This window comes from Astyanax mexicanus, chromosome 23, assembly GCF_023375975.1.
Source record: "Astyanax mexicanus isolate ESR-SI-001 chromosome 23, AstMex3_surface, whole genome shotgun sequence".
NCBI classification, from domain to species: domain Eukaryota; kingdom Metazoa; phylum Chordata; class Actinopteri; order Characiformes; family Acestrorhamphidae; genus Astyanax; species Astyanax mexicanus.
The window spans coordinates 22,755,441-22,773,094 of NC_064430.1; the positions used below are offsets into that span (position 1 = coordinate 22,755,441).

General features: G+C 36.8%; 1 protein-coding gene across 4 annotated transcripts in view; it reads left to right on the forward strand.

Annotated features, from left to right (window-relative positions):
* adgrg7.1 (adhesion G protein-coupled receptor G7, tandem duplicate 1) overlaps nucleotides 1–17,654 on the forward strand; it is a 308,074-nt gene that overhangs the window by 15,079 nt on the left and 275,341 nt on the right. For 2 of the 4 annotated variants that reach the window (XR_007429230.1, XR_007429229.1), the window contains exons 7-18: nucleotides 642–788; nucleotides 1,518–1,609; nucleotides 2,254–2,390; nucleotides 3,175–3,279; nucleotides 3,477–3,658; nucleotides 4,797–4,967; nucleotides 6,451–6,563; nucleotides 7,225–7,559; nucleotides 8,490–8,571; nucleotides 9,391–9,549; nucleotides 9,659–9,818; nucleotides 10,624–11,457. Coding sequence is in view for 2 of the 4 variants with exons in the window: in XM_049471261.1 (XP_049327218.1) it covers nucleotides 642–788; nucleotides 1,518–1,609; nucleotides 2,254–2,390; nucleotides 3,175–3,279; nucleotides 3,477–3,658; nucleotides 4,797–4,967; nucleotides 6,451–6,563; nucleotides 7,225–7,559; nucleotides 8,490–8,571; nucleotides 9,391–9,549; nucleotides 9,659–9,818; nucleotides 10,624–10,815 (1,875 nt within the window). In the remaining 2 variants the exon portion in view is untranslated. Of the gene's footprint in view, nucleotides 1–641; nucleotides 789–1,517; nucleotides 1,610–2,253; nucleotides 2,391–3,174; nucleotides 3,280–3,476; nucleotides 3,659–4,796; nucleotides 4,968–6,450; nucleotides 6,564–7,224; nucleotides 7,560–8,489; nucleotides 8,572–9,390; nucleotides 9,550–9,658; nucleotides 9,819–10,623; nucleotides 12,417–17,654 lie in introns of those variants that run through there. The other 2 variants (XM_049471261.1, XM_049471260.1) reach the window with 1 other exon arrangement.

The following is a 17,654-nucleotide window of genomic DNA, read 5'->3' on the forward strand; positions in this document are numbered from 1 at the left end:
CAGTGTTGGATAAACTCGCAAAAAAAAATATTTTACCATTCTTTTAAGTCTGGATTCTGCTTCTTGGACAGGGGATATTTTAGGAAATACATCAAGACCTGTGCAATAATTGTGACAACATAAGTAAACATGTTGTTTTTTTGTTGTTTATTCAGGTTTTACACTACACAGATCTGAATAATTGACATAACCAAGACTAAATTACGTAATTCAGTAATTTCATGGCCATACATTTCTGCCAGAATAACTGTAGCTCGGGTAACTTTAACATGTATTTAACATTTTTATATACTAATCTCCACAGTGCTGTGTTTACTGATTACATAAAGCCTGTATTAAGTCAAGAACTTGTCTCTGTTGTAATAAACTATCCGCACACACATACATTAGACAGATTTGTTATAAGTTAAATAATTTACCTGGTCTCTCTGCTCTACCGCTCCAAAACATCCGCCTCCTCCACTTCCTGCTTCCTGTTTGTGGGTGACATAACGCTAAGCACGCTGTTTCACATTAAAAGTCCCTGCTAAATTCTGTGCTTTGCGTTTTAAATTAATTAAACGTGGCACAGAAAATGAATCAATCAATGTTTTAAATCAATCAATTCATATCTTATTTTATTATTATAATTTTTTTTTTAGCTTTCACAAGCTCCTCTGGAAAACAGGCAGTACTTGGCATCCAACACCCAGATCCTCACATCCAGACCTGAACAGCTAACTTCTCAAAACATCAGCTCTGCTGCAAACATAGTCAGCAACTTACTGTCTTCTGGGCAAATCACTGAGGTATACTCTTAGCACTTCATAAAGTACATTAACTGCTCTGCAACACCACATCAACCACTTAAAACCACATGGGAGGCTATAGAAGCTGCTTACCAGTACTTCAGAAAACACAAGCTAATTAGAAACCCTTTAGTAACGACTATGGATGTCATAGACACCACTTAGAAACTCGTAGTTGCTCCATGTAGTTGCTCTGATGTTGCAAATTGGTTTCAAGTGTATCCCCGGTAGTTGCTGTGGGGCTGTTCTAGACCCATCAGGCTGCTATGGTGGTGTTGCTAAGGCAGTGGTTGTAGGGTTGTTAAAACCCCTACACCAGAGCAACCACCTATAGAAACCAATTAGCATCACCACAACAGCCACACAGAACAGCACAGCAACCCCCTGGGATATAATCAAAAGCCGATTAGCAACATCATAAAAACTACATTTAAAGATCATACTAACTATCTAGAAACGCTATTCCAACACTTGAGATACCGTAGAAGCCACTTTGAACAGCATACCGATCACCTAGCAGCACAATAGGAACCACCTAGCAAGCATGCACCTGGGGATAGCTTAAACTGTATTTTTTACCCAGTAAACTTTGTGTATTTATGCATTCCTAGTTTCTGTTTTTGTGTATTTTTATGTGTTTTTCCAGATATAAATCTTTTGAAAGTTAAAAAGTGTAAAACCTGTGTTTTTTTTTGAGTGATGGTACTTTTTTCTAATGTTTCTATTAAGGATATTAAGTTGGCTGCGGTGACCACGGCCAGTCAGCTTCTGAATTCCAGCGTGGACAATTTCTCCACACAGACTGAGAATGCTACCAGCAGGTACGACGTCTGATTTAGTCTGGTATATTCAGGGGTTGTACAATGAAACTGAAACACCTGGTTTTATAGCACAATAATTTATTGTGGTGACGGACAGTTCTGGTGGAAACAGAAGAGTTGAGGTGCACATTGAATTCTGCCGTGATTTGAGCAGCCGTGGTTTTATGTTTTTTTTGCATACAATCCGGGTTAGCACCCGAACATCCCTTTCAGACAGCTTCCTCTTACAGCGTCCACAGTTAATCCTGTTGGATGTGGTTGGTCTTTCTTGGTGGTATGCTGACATTACCCTGGATACCGTGGCTCTTGATACATCACAAAGACTTGCTGTCTTGGTCACAGATGCTCCAGCAAGACGTGCACCAACAATTTGTCCTCTTTTGAACTCTGGTATGTCACCCATAATGTTGTGTGCATTGCAATATTTTGAGCAGAACTGTGCTCTTACCCTGCTAATTGAACCTTCACACTCTGCTCTTACTGGTGCAATGTGCAATTAATTAATGAAGATTGACCACCAGGCTGCTCCAATGATGACAGGTGTTTCAGTTTCATTGTCCAACCCCGGTATGTTATTGAGTGGAAGTTTAGACGTGTGTTGGGTTTGTTTTGTCTTTATTTGACCTTAATTTTTTTCTCCACAGCCTCACCAGAACTCTGCAGAACTTCTCCCTCAGTCTGAATGGAACAGAGCCACAGCTGGTGCAGCCGAACCTTGTAGTACAAGTAGCGACAATCAACCTCACTGAAACACCTGAGGTCCACTTCACAGCTTTCCAAGGTGTGTTTATGTGGCGATGCAACACTTATTTAGCATTTATTAGACACACCTGTACACACATTTTCACACCTGTAGTTCTGTAGGTTTCTCTGATCCGAATCAGTTGATGAGTTCATTTATTTAGAGCGTTTCCTCCTCGGTTTGGTTTGTTTTCACACAGGCACCTAAAATCTAAAGAGCACCAGTAAACTACGCAAGCATGTTTTCTCCTCTGATTGGTCAGAGCTGTCAAGAAGGTTCTGTGTTCCACACCAGCGCTAATACAGCTCTGGAAATAAATAAGAGAGTTAGGTTACTAGAGCCTCTTTTTTTTTTCATTTCATTTCATTTCATGTGGTTAGCGGGTAATGCTAATGCTGCTCCAGCAGTGCTATCTGGGGTTAGCAGCAGGGTACAGGCTGATAATACTCACTTCTGAACGGGCAAAAAGCTAGCACTTAGCGAATAATGCTAATGCTGCTCCAGTTGTGCTATCCAGGGTTAGCAGTAGGCTAGAGCCTGATAATACTCACCTCTGGATAGCCAAAGAGCTAGCACTTCACAAGGTTAGCGGCTAATGCTAATACTGCTGGAGAACTAAACTGAAACGTTTTTTATAATGCTGTATACCTGACTGGATAAATTCATACATAAGGAGCACTGATGATTTTGGGGAAATTTAATGGATTTTAAGTGCGACTTACCATTATATATATACCATTATATACCAATATATCATTCAAAATATCAGTTCAGCAGTATCCATATTATATTGCTAAATGTAAACCTTACTCTGATGCACCAGGTTTGACGGACACTTTCGCAGGGGACAGAATTCGAGTCAATCAGTCCAGCTCTGCCTCTCAGGATGCACGTCCTCTGGATGTCCAGATGTCCATCAAATTAACAGGTACTGTACCGGTATATTACTGTATATTACATTAGTTCTAGTCCTCAGTTAAGCACTAAGGTTTGAGGAGCATCATACCTGCTTCTCGTTTTAAAGCATTACATACTTTCATGGTTTAAATTCTCAAATCCTACATAATAATTAATAAACAAAAGTAATAAAAAACGGTTATCTTATTCTGTCCCTGTGTTTCTCAGGACGGTCATCTCAGAGAGACTCCAGTGCTCCTATTGACGTTGGCTTTGTGCTGTACAATAACGATCAGTTCTTCAGGTCTAAAGTGTTTGATGACCCTTTGGACAGCAAGAGAAGAGTGATCTCTGGAAATCTAGGGAAAGAAAATCTAGATGTCTCTATTCAGTTCACTGTGGGGGACAGGGTAAGGGATGTCTGTGATACTCACGCTTCCTTTGGACGGAAATTGATTGTTACTTAACTAGGCCTGTCACGATAATTGCAATATCGATTTATCGTACAATAAATAAACATGACCTCAATCATTTTTGATAATCGTGATATTTTTCGACTATTGTGTTTATTTGTATGTTTTTTCACATATACAACAGTGAACATTATTTTAGCCAGTCATGCTTCAATAACTGTGACTCCATGACATACACACAGTAACAGTTTTGTTGTGTTTAACCCTTGTGTGGTGTTCGGGTCTGTGGGACCCGTTTTCATTTTTCATCAAATGATACTTAAAAAATATTTTTTCTAACTCAAACTCATTGGCATTGGCTCATTTTTTGTGGAAAACATATAATAAAATACATTTTTATTTTTTTACAGGGCTAATTAACATTGCTTCATTTGTAAATTTAAAACTAAACAAATTTTCTACTCATATCTTGAGTTTAATTCATTTTCTTTTACATTTTATTAAAAAATTAATAAAAAAAAAGAGTAGCACTTTTTGAAAGAAATGTAACATAAGAAAGATAAAGGGCAAATATTAACCATGTAAGCTGTTTATATTGCTTGCAATTTAGGTGAAGCAAGCATGTGTAAAGCATTTTAATGTAGAATTGCTTAATTTTGCTGAATTAAATACAAGTAACAAAGTAAACGAGTAACAAAAATATGAACACCACACAAGGGTTAGAACGTGTATAATAGCTTTTTATATCATTCTGTTATCATTATGTCAGTGGCATTTATAAGTTCCTAAAATTACAAAAATATTGTGTATCGCAATAATTTCTGGGACAATATATTGTCCACGAAAAAATGTTATCGTGACAGACCTATACATACTTCAACTTTCTTTGCATCTAATCTGCTTAAATGATCTGCTCTCAGTTCAGTCCTTAATTAACTAAGTAGCCTATCTTAAACCACACCAGTATTCAAGTTTTTAACTTTCTCCTTAAAATTTCATTCCAAATTCTCCAATAATATCTTTCCCTCATCCTTTAAGAGTTGATATAAACGTTATATTAAAAAGAATAGTGAAGCAGGCTTTATGTTAACTCAGCAATGCTAATCTTGGTGCTGCTGTTGATGTGTGTTTTCAGAATTTATCCAGTGTTTACGTCCAGGACTTTGCGTGTGTGTTCTGGGACTATGAGCTGAACGACTGGAGCACAAAAGGCTGCGTCAAAATCAAGAATCCCTCCGGCGAATCGAATCCTTCGTCTCCCATGACCTGTAACTGTAACCACACCACTAACTTCGCTGTGCTGATGGTGAGGATGGGTTAATCAAGTATATCTGCTCATTTAGGAAAGTTATGATTCTCATATGCTGCTTTTTATAGTGTCCTAACACACATTTTTTATTTTTGCATCTTAGTTTTGTTCATAATGTGTTGATGGGAATCCTGAATGCATTAGAAAACCGTTTACTCTTTATTCTCATCTACAGGTTGTGAGGGCTGTGGTGTTGATGATGTGTTTTGACCATTTTAAACTACTGTCTCTTGTTAAACAGGCAGTTAGACAGCTCTCTTTTTTTTAAGACAGTGTTTTCAAAGGGATTTCCGTAGAAGTTGCGCGGCGTTGCGCGGCTGTGAGCAGTGAACGCTGCACATACGATATTCAGTGTGAAAACAGCTTATTATGGAGCAGCAGCAAAAACAGTGTATGTTAATAGATACGATAGTTAATTATCTGGCTAATATATCAGGTTAATCTGCACCTGCATCAGCAGATTAGCTCGAATTAAAATAGTATATTTGTTAGTTGGGTCGAATTGAGACTAGATCACATTCTAACCACAAACAACTATAACTCCAGAGTTCATTTGGAACTGGATCGAGACCACCACCTCCTCGTCTTGTATCCAGACTATAGGCGTCCCAACAGGTTACTCAAGCCTCTTTTCATTTGCACATTTTTCCCCAGTAAATTATAATTTCGCTTTTATGTTGTCTACAAAATATCTGCTCAGAATGACGCTTCCAACATGTAACTTGACAAACCAACTATAAAACACAACTACAAAGCATGCCTACTGTAGTTTTCACACTATAAGGCACACTGTATTACAAGGCGCACCATCAATAAAGGTTTATTTTCATAAGGCGCACCAGATTACACTGTTCTGTGTTTATTTCCATCTATAGGTTGTGAGGGCTGTGGTGTTGATGGGTTTTAAACATTTTAAACTCCTGTCTTTTGTTAAGCAGGCAGTTAGACAGCTGCTCCACCCTAGAGCTGTAAATTTCTGTGAAATATTTCTTGGTCCAAAAGAGAAAAGAAACTTAAATACCCTATTTAGAATTGTGTTTTTATGTAATGTAATATTACAGCTCTCGGGTGGCCCTACAGTCTAACTGCTGCATAAACACCACAGTCCTTTATGCCACCCCTATGTAAAAGAGGGAATTGTAGGAGGAGCCACAGCCTGAACATCTTGCTTAATATTGATTTAATTTCAGTTGCAGCATATTTAAGAATATTTACTGTTATATATTTTTTTAAAGCTCAGATCAGTGTGTACTGTTATAGGAGGAATTTTAACTAAATTAGACTACTGCAAATTGCTGTATCTATTTAATTTAGTGTGGCTTTACATTTTAACCATGTTAAACAACCTTCCATGTGCTATGTGTGTGTGTTAATATTGGTTATTTATGTGACACGTGTGTGTGTGTGTGTGTGTGTGTGTGTGTGTGTGTGTGTGTGTGTGTGTGTGTGTGTGTGTGTGTGTGTGTGTTTGTGTTTGCAGAGTTTTAGCCCGAACTATGAGTATTCTCCAGCTTTAAGTGTGATCAGTATAACGGGCTGCTCTCTTTCGCTTGTGGGTTTGATCATTACACTGCTGTTCCAGATCCTGACGAGGTAAGAATCACATTGATTTTAGCTAAACACTAAAAATGATCTAGTATCTAGTAATACTGGTAGTATTTCTAGTAGTATTAAGGATTATTTATAGTTAAATGATTTATCAAAGTCACACAAAATCATTATCTTAAAAAAAATAATGTTACAAAAGATGGATCCATTTTATTGAGAATTATTTATAGCATTTATCTCTCTCTCTCTCTTACGGGTAAAGCACTAAACACCAACACTAATGTTAGAAAATTACAGCTACAGGAAACTCTATATTGTAGTATATATTTCAGTCCTTAACATTTTAATGTAAGCTGAATCTTTTTCTGAGGTCATATAGTAGCATTAAATGAATGTTTGTGTTTTATACTTTTTTTATTAAGCAGAGATTACATCCCGTTTAAGCATTATCTCTATATATCTTTTGTATCTGTACATACAGTCAGTTAGCATTAGCAATTTATTTATTTATTTATTTATTTACTGGATCCCCATTACCCATTAGCAGTGGCAGATGCCCCTGCTATTCTTCCTGTGGTTCTACTTAAATAATAAAAAAAAGAATATATATATATATATATATATATATATATATAAATCAAAGTTTCAAAATGTCATCATCGAATACAACAACAGAGCTTAAACAAGGACCTCACCCCACTTGCAGGAACTCGCGAGGATCCAGCCCCACTCTCCTGATGAGCAGCATCTGCGCCAGCATGACCATCTTCTACCTCCTGTTCATCTTCGGCATCAACAACCCAAATGAACAGAGCAGCGAACGCCTGGAGCCCTCATCTGACAACACCATTCCCCCGTCCAGCTTCCATCAGGACCGGGACCGTGGGTCCTGCACTGCCGTCACTGTCCTGCTGCAGTACTTCCTGCTGGCCGCGTTCACCTGGGGAACCCTGTACGCTGCTCACATCTTCTTCCTGTTAAAAAACACCATCTCAGGACCTCCGAAAAACTTCATGCTCTTCTCCATCGCAACCGGCTGGGGTAAGAGTGCGGGAAATTATGTGGGGAGGACGCAAAAAATGTTGCATTAGTTCAGGTGTCACTGCACAGTAGAACAGTACACCAAATTAATTTAAATATACCATATAAGGTGCTCAAAAATCCTTTAATTTTCCCAAAAATTGACAGTGCCCCTTATAAACTGGTGCAGAGTCATGTATTAAGAAGCAGTAAAGCCACTCTGCTGAAATACAGCATTAGTGAAGTTTCTCCATCACTACTACTGATGCATTAGCATTAGCCGCTAACCACAGCGCTAGCTCTTTCACCATTCAGAGGTGAGTATATCAGACTGCAGTTAGCGGCTAATGCTAATGCTGCTGCCCCCAGTCTTAGTGCTGGAGAAACTTCACTGAACTAAAATCTCACCCTTAGTCAAAATATTGGGAAATATAAGCTTACTGTAAATAAGCAGAAGTGCTTTACTCACCCGAATAAACAGTTTTCAGGAGAGAAATCTGTGTAGATTAACATCCAGCACTTGATTAACTGTAAAATAAAATGATTGAAGAATTTATAAGAATTTTTATAAGAATTACTGTTTTAGGCTTTTCCCCCAACCCCCCCTTATTAGAAGGGAACATGGAGACACCCCTGTTCCTTACTAGTGTTGCTTAATGCGCTTTATAATCCGGTGCTACTTATAGTCTGAAAATTATGTTAATAATTGTAAATTTTGTAAAACCAACTATGATACGTTCTGACTATAACAACCTATATAAAAGCTGAGAGCCAGAAGGTAACATGGACATCAAACCCATCCTGAAACACTGAAACGCCAGCATTCATCTGCCCTGTAGCAGGAAGTCAGGGGCGAGTCCATATAGGATTTTATTCATTAGGAGAAAAATTGTAAAATCCATACAAAAGTAAATTTGATTAATTTTTTCACTCTTTTCTGTCCTGCTTCAGGTCTCCCGGCTGTGATAGTTGGGCTCTCATTAGGAATCACATATCGACCAGAAACGCCCCTAAACTACCGTCAGGAGGAATTGTAAGTAATACATTACTATTATTTTACATACACATTATAGGTGTTTCCAATAAAGTGGCCATAGTGAGTGGAAGCACAAGGTACTGTAGTAGGAGGTGTTTCCAATAAAGTGGCCAGTCGGTCAGTCAGTGGAAGCACAAGGTACTGTAGTAGGAGGTGTTTCCAATAAAGTGGCCATAGTGAGTGGAAGCACAAGGTACTGTAGTAGGTGTTTCCAATAAAGTGGCCAGTCGGTCAGTGAGTGGAAGTGCAAAGTACTGTAGTAGGAGGTGTTTCCAATAAAGTGGCCAGTCAGTCAGTGAGTGGAAGCACAAGGTACTGTAGTAGGTGGTGTTTCCAATAAAGTGGCCAGTCGGTCAGTGAGTGGAAGCACAAGGTACTGTAGTAGGAGGTGTTTCCAATAAAGTGGCCAGCCAGTCAGTCAGTGAGTGGAAGCACAAGGTACTGTAGTAGGTAGGTGTTTCCAATAAAGTGGCCAGTTGGTCAGTGAGTGGAATCACAAGATACTGTAGTAGGAGGTGTTTCCAATAAAGTGGCCAGTCAGTCAGTCAGTCAGTCAGTCAGTCAGTCAGTCAGTCAGTCAGTGGAAGCACAAGGTACTGTAGTAGGAGGTGTTTCCAATAAAGTGGCCAGTCAGTCAGTGAGTGGAAGCACAAGGTATTGTAATAGGAGGTGTTTCCAATAAAGTGGCCAGTCAGTCAGTGGAAGAACAAAGTACTGTAGTAGGAGGTGTTTCTAAAAACGTTGTAACCATTTATTCTGATATCTTTATATTTATGCTATATAATTGTGTGTGTGTGATGTGTGTGTGTGTTGCAGCTGCTGGTTGGCTGCTCTGGATCATAACAGGAAGTTTGATGTGAGGAAGCCGATGCTGTGGGGGTTTTTGCTGCCGCTGGCTCTGATGATCTTCTTTAACATCGTGGTTCTGTTTTACTTCTCCTGCGTCACCTGCAGGACCAACACAGCTCTCAACAGGTGTGTTCAGGTGTTAATTACTGCAGTACTGCAGGTTTGCAGTTACCACTTCATTCATACTGACCCAGCACTGCATTAATGCGCGCTAATCGCTAATCTCCCCCTGCAGCTCCAGGGTAACTCCACTGTGGAAGAAGATGCTGAGCAGCTTGTCTCTGTCGGTGGTGCTCGGTCTCTCCTGGATCATCGGATACTTCATGCTCTTCTCCACTCAGCCCGTCACCCACAACATCCTCACCTACGCCTTCTGCCTGTGCAACACCACACAGGTCAGATATAACCATATATAACCATATAAACCTCATACAGCTCTGGAAAAAATTACAACATCACTTCAGTTTCTGAATCAGTTTCTCTGATTTTGCTATTTATTAAAGTATTAAAGTATTATTTCACACAGTTTAATTCAAACATAATATTTATAATTAATAATAAATAATTCATTAAACAATACATTCTCAATATGCATGTTTTTCATTGGGTTTATTACTTTTTTTTTAATTAATCAGTAATAGTAAATACAATTTTTCTTAGTATTTATATGTGAATAATATTTAAGATTAATGTTTGATTAATTAATGTTTGGAAGTAATTTTTTCTTAGTAAGATTTCTTCAAATAAGCCTTATTTCCTAAATTTCTTAAAATAAGCCTTATTTCCTAAAAAAAAAGCCTAATTTTCTAAACTTTCTTAAAATAAGCCTCATTTCTTAAAATTTCTTAAAATAAGTCTCAGAACGTGTGGAGTAAGACTGTCTGTCTCAATTAAAATTATTACTGTTAAAATAAGAATTGTGAGACTGATTCAAATTGTTATTATTATTTTTTATTATTCCTAATATAAGATAAATAATCTAACATTTAATCTAACACAATACTTAATAAAACTAAAATGATAAAAAAAAATAAGATTTATTGCCTTGAAATGAGAGAATTTCTTGCTAAGTGAAATTTAGCCTTTTGCTGTTTTTTATACTGTTATATCATGTTCTCTCAGACCTGTGTCTTTTATGATGTTTATAAATCAGTGTATTTTTCTTCTTCTTCTTCTTCTTCTTCTTCTCTTTTTCTACAGGGTCTTCAGATTTTCATTTTATTCACTTTAAGAACGAAGTTTTTTAAGGAGAAGTTTAACGTGTGCAGAAGCTCCATCTCTCCTCCGGAGATCTCCTTTCACAAGCTGAGCTACAGTCTGCGTCCGCTCCGGATAAAACAGCCCAAAGAAAAATACAGATCCACTGAAACTGACAGTGAAGACAACAGTTAACAGAAACACAGCTGAAGAAATAAAACCATGCGTGACTCATCTTCACTAATATCTCAGTAAATACTGGAATTCTGGATGCTGAATGTGATATAAAGCTCTGATTTTCCTCGAATTAAAGAGGCGGATGAACAAATTACATGCACACCAGGAACGCCCTGTCTTCTGTGACCTCTTGGATGAGTTGTTCCTGCACTCGTGGGGTAAATTTTGTCGTATTTTGTATATTGTTAATTAGAGACTCATTCATTGTAGTGCAGACTGAAGCTTTGAAACGTCCAGTAAGCTACAATCTCTGTACTGTATATACTGTTTATACATCTCTGGAAAAAAATAAGATTTCACTTAAAAATAATGAGTTACTTTGATTTTACCAAATTGAAAACCTCTGGAATATAATCAAGAGGAAGATGGATGATCACAAGCCATCAAACCACCAAGCTGAACTGCTTGAATTTTTGCACCAGGAGTAAAGCAACATAAAGTTATCCAAAAGCAGTGTGTAAGACTGGTGGAGGAGAACATGATGCCAAGATGCATGAAAAAAAAAACTGTGATTAAAAACCAGGATTATTCCACCAAGTATAAATTTCTAAACTCTTAAAACTTTATGAATATGAACTTGTTTTCTTTGCATTATTTAAGGTCTAAAAGCTCTGCATCTTGTTTGTTATTTTAGTAATTTCTCATTTTCTGTAAATAAATGCTCTAAATGAGAATATTTTAATTGGAATTTAGGAGAAATGTTGTCTGGAGTTTATAGAATAAAAGAACAATGTTCATTTTACTCAAACATAAACTTATAAATAGCAAAATCAGAGAAACTGATTCAGAAACTGAAGTGCTCTCTTCATTTTTTCCAGAGCTGTATGTATAAAAAATAGAGTATACAGTTTATACAGTTATGGGAGGAACCAGACACAGTCACTGCTGCTCTTACTGGACGTTTTAGATGAAGATGAAGAACAAGAATGTAAATGTGAATCCAGTGTTTAAATAAATGTCATTAAAGCAACTTCATGTAGCAATTTTCACTTAAAAGTAGTTTTAAAATCATGTTTAAGCTCCACTGGCATCTCTGTTGTTTTCACTATAGGCTGGAACCCTGTTAATACTGCGCTATGGAGCTTTGGTGGAGCTGCATTAGATCTTCTGAACTATATTAGCGTAAAATCCTGTGATATTACTGTACATCCTCTCTCCACGAGCTTCTTTCACTTCAGATTCAGCTTTTCTATCTCTCAGCTCTCAGTCCAGAAATGCATGTGTAAAGAGTGTCCTCTAGGCTGTGTCTCATAGTGTAAATTCTGCTTACTAACCTGCAGGGGGAGCCAAAGATCAAGAAATGCAAATACATCCAGAATTCTGGTTTGTATTGGCTTTAAGAAATTTATATTTAATTCTGTTTAAAAAACACAAGTTTTTTTTCTGCTGTGTCTGTTTACTTTTCCTTGTTCTCTCTAGTCATTGGTCGATTGTTCCTTAACTCAGGGGTGTTAAATATTAAAGAAATATTAATAAACAGTATAGATTAGCAGTATAGATTTACTGTATAGAAGTGGGTCTCATAAATAAGGAGACTGAATTAAATTGATTTGAAATGATCTAAGACTGACTTATGTGTTTATAGATGTTTATAAATGTATATGACGAACTAAAACCTGCTATACAACTTGTTTTATGTTTTTTTGTAGTAGTGAATAGTACTTTTTATAAAAATGTAAATTCTTACTTTGATTCATCTTACAATAAAAAGGAAACAGATAAATTTTTCTTGTACTTATTTATTTTTTTTTTACTTTTCTAAGTAAAGCTAAGTAGTGAACTCAGACTTTTTTTTTTGTAATTTTATGATTTTAAGCCAAAAATGAAAATACAGCTCTGGAAAAAATGAAGCGAGCACTTCAGTTTCTGAATCAGTTTCTCTGATTTTGCTATTTATAGGTTTATGTTTGAGTAAAATGAACATTGTTGTTTTATTCTATAAACTACAGACAACATTTCTCCCAAATTCCAAATAAAAATATTCTCATTTAGGGCATTTATTTACAGAAAATGAGAAATGGCTGAAATAACAAAAAAAAAGATGCAGAGCTTTCAGACCTCAAATAATGCAAAGAATAAAACATAGTTCATATTCATAAAGTTTTAAGAGTTCAGAAATCAATATTTGGTGCAATAACCCTGTTTTTTATGTTCTCCTCCACCAGTCTTACACACTGCTTTTGGATAACTTTATGCTGCTTTACTCCTGCTGCAAAAAATCAAGCAGTTCAGTTTGGTTTGGTTTGATGGCTTGTGATCATCCATCTTCCTCTTGATTATATTCCAGAGGTTTTCAATTTGATGAAATCAAAGAAACTCATCAGTTTTAAGTGCTCTCTTAATTTTATTTTTTCCAGAGCTGTATATACAGTACATATTTAACTACTGGATTCTGCTTTTAGCCAATACCCACACTGTGCTTAACTCCAGCTACCTCATCTCTCGTCTGGAGAGAGAGCGTGTCGGGTTTGGCCGGGGTTTTGGACGGTCACATTTCATTTAGTAATGTCAATATTACACATATTACACACGAAGAGCGCCGCCGTTGCGTTTGTTTAAAAAACTTAGCACTCAAACGCAGTCAGATTCCAGACCGTATGTATTCGCGTGTAAACCGAGGCCTAATTTAAAGCATTCCTGAAGCTGTAACTCCGTAACCATCCGGCTAAAACCACCGACACTGAGACCAGGACCGGGAATTACTCCACTCCACAGAGCACGAGGGTTTTATTACTGAATCTAACAAACATAAAAGAAGTAAAATAGCAGTAAAAAACAACTTTACAACTCAGATCAAGACTCTCGGGCAGAGGACTGGCCTCGCCTGACCCTGTACACCAATAAAACATCTCAATAAAGAAATCAAAGGGTGAAAACAAAGAAATAAAAGCTAAAAACACAAAGGCTCTCAAAGGGTGAAAAAAAAAAACACAAATCAGTAAAAGATAACCCCCCCCCCCCAAAAAAAAAAACAAATAAAAAACACAAACAAATAAATAAATAAAAGATAAAAACACGAACAAATAAATAAATAAAAGCTAAAAACACAAACAAATAAATAAAAGCTAAAAAAACAAAGGCTCTCAAAGGGTGAAAAAAAAAAAAAAAAACACAAAGGCTCTCCAAGGATGAAAATAAATTAATAAAAATAAAAGATAAAAACACAATAGCTCACACCCTGCCTGTGATATCTCATCTCATATAAAAGAAGATCTCAGTATAATTTGCATGGGAAGCTCTATGACCCTATGTGTGTTTATTCTGTACGGATATTAAAAGCTCTTTATGATTTAAATCTCATGTTAATTTAGGTGCAGTATCTGATTCCTCATAACAAAAACAAGGATTAGCATTTGTGATCTTAACCAGTGGTGTTGAATCAAATTACATAAAAACACAAATATAAAAAGAGACATACGTAATGGAAAAGTATTAGAACAGTAAGACCGATCCTTTCATTTATTTCTGCTGTGGACTGAAAACGTTTGGGTCAAAAAAATCAACATTTCAGCTTTTATTTCCAGGTATTAAAATCTGTATCTGATACACAGTTCAGAAAATACTGTAGCACTTTTTGTCTGAACTCATTCAGTTTTTTTTATTTTTTTTATGAGAAAATGTATTAAATCAGATAAATCAGATAAAAGCATCATGTTTGTGACCTGTTCCACCGAATAGGTGCTATTTCTGTCCCCAGGAAATTACAGGAATAAATGTGCATGCAAAATATCTTTAAAATAAATTGTATTATTAAGCATATTGTTTTGTACATTGACCTAATCGCAAAAGCAAGATATGTAATTAAATACATGAAATAAAACCACTTATAACACTGAAAAAATAGCATTTGTTACCTGTTCCCCACTCTCTAACTATAAACTCTACCATGAAATATAATTATTAAAATCCTTCAGAGATTAGAGAAAGTTTTTTTTTTTTTGCATTGTTGTGCTTTAAAAATATTTTTCTCATAATAAGTACAGGATATTTAAGTTAAAATATACATTTTTGCTGTGTCCCTGGGTTTTCACTTAGTCCTGTTACCCTAACACATTACCCCTGAGTCCGAAACATCTGGAACAAGTCACACCTACAACATGAAGTGACATCAGCTGGTTCTTCTGAAGATCATGTGGATCAGTAGATTGTGATCACTAACATATATTTTAGTTTTTTTTTTTTCTTTACAGAACTCACAATGTTTCTGTTTCATCAACCGCTGTGGTTTTCCTTGGTCTATCTGTTCCATCTGTTACTTACTTAATACACCAGTGACGACTTTCTTCTTCAGGAGGTTCCAAACGGTTGTTCTGGCCATGACTCTGACTAAAGCTCTGATTGATTTTCCATCTTCTCTCAGGTTTAATAGTAAAATGATCCAAACTATGAAGAAAAACATATTGAATTATTTAGTAAACAATAAAGTGTTAAACAAACCAGTATATGTTTTATATTTTACATGTTTTAAAGTATTAGCTGTATTAATTCAGTAGAGACGGTGTCACTGTTGCAGAACCCAGTTACTTTTAAAAGTCATTTAAAAGCTTGGAGAACCAACTGACTCAAAGATCTTAAAACAGTGTCTGAAGATTAATGATGTCAGATTATCCTTCATGCAAAATGTTGAAGAGGGCTCCTGTCAGCTGTAATCCACAAGATGGCGCTCAAACACCATCACTCATATTAAACACATCAGACTGGGCCTGTGGGTCTGAAGTCTCTCTACAGGAACACAATCAGTGGCTGCGTCCAGAAACCCCAAAAGTGTCTCCTTTTTCCTACCGATCCTCCTCCTCTCCTCCGTGACCCGGAAACTGATTTCGTGACGCCATCTTGCCGCCTGTCCGAATTCCGTAGGAGACGAAAGAAGCCGCTTAAAATCCACCTGTAGTAGGCTTCCAACGGAGGTTACATCAGTGTATCCTACTCCGGAAGACTTTTAAGGATTTTCCAATGACATCACTGCATCCACGCCCACAGAGCACGCGAAAATGGGGAAGGCAACGCACAAATATACGTCATAAACATATTAATTAACTAGGTTCCTTATCTAATTAAACAGCCAGTAAAGCAGTAATATAATTTATAGTTTAGATAAACTGTATGCTCAGTAAAACTATATTTATGACCCTATGTGTATCATGTTATACATATAAAAACATATATTATTTATAATATATATATATAATTTTAATTAATTCATTTATTTACTTATTTATTTTAACTTAGGGACTGATGAGGAAACTGAATCCCTCATAAGGCTGAGGTCACACAGGGCTGCCAGAGTCACTGGTCAGAGATGCGGCCTAAAATGCGGCTGGGAGTAAACAGGATTTTATTGGAATATCTGAATTTTTGGCTGTGTGTGATAGTAATGTTCTGAAACATGTGCTGAAAGTGAGCGTTGTGATTGGCTCAGTTCAACGGTAGTCAACATCCTATCTAAAAGGGATCAGCTGTCCCATTTCCCCAATTACAGCTCCTTCACTCCATTCCTCCTCCTCCTCTCCTCTCCTCGATTCCTCCACCTTTTTCCGGGGTAGGAGAGGAGGAGTAGGAGAGGAGGAGTAGGAAAGGAGGAGAAGGAGAGGAGGAGTAGCAAAAGTTTCTGGACGCAGCCACTGTAGAGTAATGTAGAGCAGTTTTATTCTATAAACTACAGACAACATTTCTCCCAAATTCCAAATAAAAATATTCTCATTTAGAGCATTTATTTACAGAAAATGAGAAATGTCTGAAATAAGTAAAAAAGAAGCAGAGCTTTCAGACCTCAAATAATGCAAAGAAAACAAGTTCATATTCATAAAGTTTTAAGAGTTCAGAAATCAATATTTGGTGCAATAATCCTGTTTTTTAATCACAGTTTTTTTTCATGCATCTTGGCATCATGTTCTCCTCCACCAGTCTTACACACTGCTTTTGGATAACTTTATGCTGCTTTACTCCTGGTGCAAAAATTAATTCAAGCAGTTCAGTTTAGTTTGGTTTGATGGCTTGTGATCATCCATCTTTCTCTTGATTATATTCCTGAGGTTTTCAATTTGATAAAATCAAAAGAACTCTTTATTATATCAGATTATATCTGTCGAGTATCATTTATTTTACTTTAATCCTGGATATATGGAGATATTTGGAGTGCATTATTAGTATCATGAGATTCTGGATCATTGACCTCTGTTACAAATGTATTTTTTAATATCTCAGTTAGGGGTGTGCTATATTATATTGTATCATATGCAATAATTAAATTTAATTTTCATTTTGTTGCAGTAGTGTGTACTTAAAATATGTATTTTTTTTTATTCATTGTTTTATCATATCGCCAAGAGTATCGCTATCGCAAAGAAAACATGAAGTATCGTGATATTATTTTAGGGCCATATCTCCCACCCCTATTGTTCAGTAATCTCAGAGACAGACTTGGACCCTCGAAAAAGGAATGTATCTTGAAAGTAGGCATGGTTGCCCGTGCCAGGCTCATGCCAGGCTGATGCCAGGCGGTTCTGGTGGCAGAGATTCAAGGCAAAAAGGGCAGAAATTGAATTTAAATAAGTCACTGCGTGGTGCAGATACTGGTTTCAGGAGAAACAGTGTAATCATGTCACAAAAGAAACCAGATGTTGGGTTTAATACTCGAGGCCAGCGGTGCCGCCGGCCAACACAGGGACTTGAACCCCAGCAGAGAAAGAGATCACCCCAATCTGCTGTGCTTCTGCTACGAGTCAAAAAGCTCCATTTAGAAGCTGCTTTTTGGAACATTAATAGCATTTTTAGCACAGTGATCCTAAACAGCCTGC